At 43.9% G+C, this 6,000-nt stretch overlaps 1 protein-coding gene across 1 annotated transcript in view; it reads right to left on the bottom strand.

Annotated features, from left to right (window-relative positions):
- Window positions 1-1,646: 1,646 nt before the first annotated feature.
- syt14a (synaptotagmin XIVa) overlaps window positions 1,647-6,000 on the bottom strand; it is a 32,685-nt gene continuing 28,331 nt past the window's right edge. The window contains exon 8 of the mRNA XM_038729828.1: window positions 1,647-1,960. Coding sequence (XP_038585756.1) covers window positions 1,647-1,960 — 314 coding nt within the window. The remainder of the gene's footprint in view (window positions 1,961-6,000) is intronic.

Below are 6,000 nucleotides of genomic sequence, written 5' to 3'. Positions count from 1 at the left end.
TGTGTTTACTCAAGCTGAGGTTCTTGACAATTGGTGTGATTTTTTGCCTCGGCAGTGTCGACTGAGAGGGATTCATTGAAGTGTAGTAATTCAGCTCAAGTCTCCAAATGACTTCTTCACAAGTTCTCTGGAAATCCATCCAAAATGGCCACCGCTTCCTAGGCCTTTAAAATAAAAATATATTGTGAAAAAATCTTTCCACAAGCCCCTGTCCCCAAAGAGTCCTGCACGTTTGAGTGCAACATATAATTGCTATGAATTTGCAGTAGACACATGGAGATGAGGAGAATTAAGGTTTAAAAGCAATAATCAGCAACATGGTGATTTAACCTCAATTTGATCCATACTCATGTATGAAACTTGTTTCACTAGTGTCTTACCTGGACCGAAGCAGTGGTGTGTCTTTTGTTTCCAGCCCACATACAATGATTTGATTGTGACAAACAGGGTAGATAGCAGTGATAACATAATGCAGCCACACCTCTGTCTTAAACAACAGACATCTGGAGAAATTCAGCTCCAGTGCTAAAAGTACCCTGATGATGTGGGCAGAGCATGGCACTGGTGCTTCCCTGTTTACTGGTGTGCTTTCTCATAACATGAAAAAATTCAAAGTACTACTTCTATAACATAAAATTTTCGTTTATAAATGACTAAGCAGCAGTCAAACAGTGGAAATAGAACTTTTGTTTGTTTGGGGTAACATACGCAAGCAATCCCAAAACTGTCATCAGATTTTGATTCAAATGTTGCTACACTCTGACTGGTGCATGGTAATACGATGTCACCTTTTTCAAATTAAGCCCAGCCCACTTGAAACCAGAGAGAAAAACAAAGCGCAAGAACACAAATAGAGAAATGTATTTCTCATGAGATATAACCAAAACTGTCCTATCTTCAGTGGAAACTGCTGAGTTCATGCGAGACCACTCTGTACATGGTAAAAATAGAAAGAACAAGAAAACAGGTTTTAAAAATGGTGGTGCAAAGTCCATGACAAAGGTGAAAATAACTAATAGTTATGTGAAAAGTGGCCATGCATGCCCTGTTTTGTCTTCTAAATGAAAACTATTTTCTTGGTCAACTCAAGAACTACATTCATGACATGAACATGTTGTACGGTACACAAGCAGAAAAACAAAAGAGGGGGGCCATGTTTCCGGAGCCTTGCACAAGAGTTGTGAACTGATAAGATTAAGTATAATCCTGACGTCAGTTGTTTGAGCTGGAGGTGTGCGTACACACAATTATCAGACAATAATTTATTCAACAGTGTTATCCAGAACCTGCTTCTTGAAACAGGTCCCAGCTCAACTAGTACAACAGACAAAAACACAGTGCCATCTATTGAAACTTAAAGGTCATTACAAGGCAATCCATGAAAAAAATGACATTACTAGCCATACGACTAATCAGTGGCTGTCAGTGATTTTAAAAACAGTGCCATGAAAATGCTTATGCTATGCCAAGTTGAACAACTCAGATGTGCAGACACATGTACTGTTCCTCTTTCTTCATCACTACTGATTCCCTGGACGTCTGTCACATTCCTCTATCCCACTGAACTTATCCATTTCTTGTCTTGGATGACAACTGCTCTGTGCAGTTATCCTCACACACTTCCTTCACTTACTGTTCTCATGCTGTTAGGACTCCAGCAAACTGTGCCAACGGCAAACCTGCTGTCCTTTAGACTCTTTCATCTGAGTCCAGTGGGTGAGCTCCTCCTCTCCAGAGCTGTTGAGGCCTAGCGAAATCCAGCCAATCAACTCCTTGCGCTTCATGCTGCGCTTGTTGTAGACGGAGAGGATGAGTGTGACGTCCGACAGCTGGAAAAGAGCTACCTGGAAGACAAACGTCTCTTTGTAGATTGGGTTGGGCTGACCTCGACGGATGGATGTCTTACACTTGGACATCTCGTGGCCCATGGAGTTCAGTAAGGTAAGCTTAACATATGTATCTGGGCAAGAAGGAGTGGACAATTAGAGTGAAAATGATTATCTGAAATGAAAAATTATTGCTTGCAATGCTAAAACATTTAGGGTGTTCTCTACTGGTTAAGATATCCGGCACCTGACTTGAGAAATGGATCATTTGTGCAAAATCCTTATGTTTCTCTAGTGTATTCTCCTTAAAGGAGACCTATTATGCTTTTCCACATTTTATGACTTTTCTACAACGTTACAATGTTGGATGTTCATGTTAAACATGGTCAAAGTTTCAAACAACGAGGTTACAGTATTTAGAAGAAATCTCTGTGAGCAGATTTCCTCCTGTTCTGAACGCTCTGTTTTGAACTGCTTTTTCTACCAACGGCTCCGTTCTACGAAATATAGAGCCAGACAGAGCCGGTGTTCCATATATGGACAACAGCCCGGTAACATGCTTCAGGTCTTGGCCAATCAGAAGTGTCACAAGAGTCACAGAACTACAATATAGGACTGAAAAAAGAGTATGACACATTTACCTCACAAATAATTTTTTCTTGTAATAATGTCACTGCATATACGATCATCACCACATAGGATGCGGTTCTCTTTCAAACCTCGCTCGCTATCTCACTACAGGAGGATCTTCTGGCGTGACCAATCATGGAAGCTCCAATACCACCACGTCCGTTAGGAGACAGACCAATCATCTTGAGTTGTATAGGCCAGCCTGTTCCCCTTTATAAACGCCCTTGCCTCAAAGGTCATTCAAGCTCCTCAACTGTCCTGACCACTCTGTCACTGCACTTCTACACAAATAAAATCCATGTCCATCAAGGTAGTCACAGAGCACAGATATTTACATTTACATTTATTCATTTAGCTGACGCTTTTATTCAAAGCCACTTACAATTGCTATACATGTCAGAGGTCGCACACCTCTGGAGAAACTAAGGGTTAAGTGTCTTGCTCAGGGACACAATGGTGGATGGGTCACAGTGGGGAATTGAACCCGGGTCTCACACCAGAGGCATGTGTCTTATCAACTGCGCCATCACCACTCCAGATATCTGGTGTCAGGATTTTTGGATGTAATTATTGTTGCTTCAGGTAGGTGTTGTCATGTTGTGGCAGACCTTCCATGAGTCTAGCACATGGTGGTGAGATATGTGTGTTTGTTCTTACTGCTGCTAGCCATCAAGATTTTCAGCTATTAATGGCAACCACTGCATACTCTAAGCTGGTGGCAGCTAGGTTAAGGATGTCAAGTTCAACCCTCGCCCAGCTGCATGTGGGTTAACCATCTCAGGGAGAGACCCTCATTCTCTTTGCAACGCCTATGTTACGAATGCCCAGGCATTACTCACGGACTCCGATCTGTGAGCTGCTCCATGCTGGTGAGGATTCTGGAGCATCACTTGAGAGTGTCAGAGACCTTAAAAGCCAACTTGCCTAGGGACGAGCAAAAAGGCAGGGATGAGGATGAGGATAATAAACTTGGATGTCGTTGGTGACGAGAATGATGAAAATGGCATTCTTCATCCCGCTCATATGTTGCGGCCCAGCAGATCACTCAGTAGGGAGAAGCAAGGCATACTGTCACCACAAGAGGGCACAGCTGCTCCAGTTTGGAGCTTGAAGCCCATGTCAAAGCAGAAGAATGGCGCACCTGCGCAGTTCACACCTGGGTGTTTACAATCGTAGCCATGGGTTACAGGCTTCAGTTTGCAGCAAAACCACAGTCACGTTTCCAGTCAACTTCCACCTCCGCAAATACTTATTTTCACATATAGGAAGCACACTGGAAAGTTCTCAGAGAAATTCTGCCAGCACCTTGCTCTGTTTCGCCGGTGGAACTCGGGCTGGAGGCTGATGGCCTCTGGGGTTGTTAAGGATGCCAGATTTCCAATGCTAGGTGTCCTCCTTACACCTGCACGTATGACACCATCTCAGTCAAATGGTGAAGGTTTTCTAGCTCTTGGAGTGACCCAGTAGTTTCCACCTCCAGCGTCCCCTTGGGAACAATGGCTACAAAGAAAATAGTGTCAAAGGATGGTTCATTGATAGGGTGTGGAGTGTGATAATGAGCACCTGCTGTCATTACGTGCGGCGCACATCCCAAGTGCATTAAAACAGCGGGGCAGATTTGCTCCCCAGAGGAAATCCTCTCTAAGGCGAGTGGATGCTCAACCCCAAAGTACTTCACCTGGTATCGGCCCCATAGACCGTTGACGTTTATTTGGCAGTGATTTCAGCCTGCCACATGGGTTTTAGGAATGTGCCAATTGGAGAGCATTCTCTAAGGAGGTTTCTGAAGTGAGCCCGTCAGCTGAGACTTGCCAGCTGTTTTGGAGGCACTCTCAGTGTTCAGTGCCTTTCGAGCATTTGTTGCTGGCACTGATGTCGGCAAAACAGATACAGTGCATGCATACTGCTTGCATTTTTCCCCTGGCTATGGGAAGCTGATGTTGCACCCTAATCCCGCTTTTGAGCCTAAGGTTTGCCAGTCTTCATATAGCTGCCCCAAGCTGCAGCTGCTTGCCATTCACTCACCACCTATTACAGAGGAGAGTGAGAAGCAGATTATTCCCTCTATCCCGTAAGAACCTTATGCATCTATTTGGACAGGACTTGGGGATTTAGCAAGAGTAACCAGCTTTTTGTATCTTGGGCCCCTTCTCACAGAGGGAAGGCTGTGACTGCCTGCAGGCTCATTCTACCAGGGGTCTGGCCACCTCAGGGGCCCTATTCAGGGGCATTTCTGTTAGTGACATCTGTGCCGCTGCTAGTTGGGCATCCCCACGAACCCCGTTTTTCTGAAAAACAAGTGAGGTATCTCACAGCACTGCTCTGCTTGTGTGTGCAGGGTACGTGGTAATCAAGAGGAAATCCAGACATCAGGACAGCTGAGGAGCTTGATGATATTCACAGGAAAGCACGAGAGAATGCAGGGTAGGGCACTAGGTCGTTTATAAAGTGTAACGGCCTTGCCTGTACAACTCAGGATGTGGTGGTATTGAAGCTTCCGTGATTGGTCACGCCAGAAGGAGCTTCCCACAGTGAGATCACTCACTTGGTTTTCAGAGAACTGGGGTTACCCTGGTAACCAAAAGTTTTCTCTTGATCCAACACAAAGTGCAGCTGTGACTGTTCCTGATAACAGACTCAAAAGGTGCAAGGAGCGTTACTTCAGTCTTGTTGCCATGCAACTACTGCATGTCTAACCTGAAGTAGGGGATAACGCTGATGATACAAATGGACAAGAAAAAGTTAGAAATACGTCTGCCTCTGTTCAGAGGATAAGGAGCCTCTTCTAAAACAGATGAATGTTCCTCATCAAGAAAGCCCTCCTCTATTATATTGTCTGACATTGACATAATGTCCGTGTCATGACATGACATGTGCACAGACTTTTAGAGCCCAGAGCAGTGTCCCAAAATCTGCTCTCTCCAAAACGTGAGTCACATGTTTTGGAGGAAAAGCCTGCCTTCTGCATGCCTCAAATAAATGAGAATGTTCAAAAAATTACACTAAGCAACTTGTGCAAAATTCTAATACGTTATGACAGTGGTATTATTAACCTTTTGGATCACAAAAAATGAATCTACCTCAAGATCCGTATAATCAAACAGAGATCGTAATCATGTTTCTGTTTCAGTGTTCAAGCATTTAGGTTTAGTACAGAGCAGTACTGTTACTGATCATCTTGGTCTGTGTGACGTTTCCCAGCTCATTCCTTTCTCTTTTACTGTCAATCAGTGCATATTCCAAAAAATCATTCCCAATAAATCTCATTCATTTAATCCCAACGAGGAAAAAGGAAAAGGAAAAACACTGCCATTATCAAGTGATTCAGCATTCACGCTTTCCTTATTCACCCCTCATTTCCATGCAGAAATCATGATATAAACTGAAGCCACAAATCCAGCTGAAAGTAAACGAGGCAAGACTGGCAATCACAATGGGTCTTTGAGAGTGTTTCGCCCCTCGTCTACAACCATACTCCATAATAATGCTGTGTATTATGTTCCTGTCTAAGGGGGAGTATAAGGAATGAATTGCTGAGGCTTTC

This window comes from Micropterus salmoides, unplaced genomic scaffold (assembly GCF_014851395.1).
Source record: "Micropterus salmoides isolate LMB-PRFRI ecotype aquatic unplaced genomic scaffold, ASM1485139v1 Ms_hic_scaffold_19, whole genome shotgun sequence".
NCBI lineage: Eukaryota > Metazoa > Chordata > Actinopteri > Centrarchiformes > Centrarchidae > Micropterus > Micropterus salmoides.
Note: the sequence above shows the minus strand (reverse complement) of the source record. Positions and strands in the feature narration are given on the sequence as shown.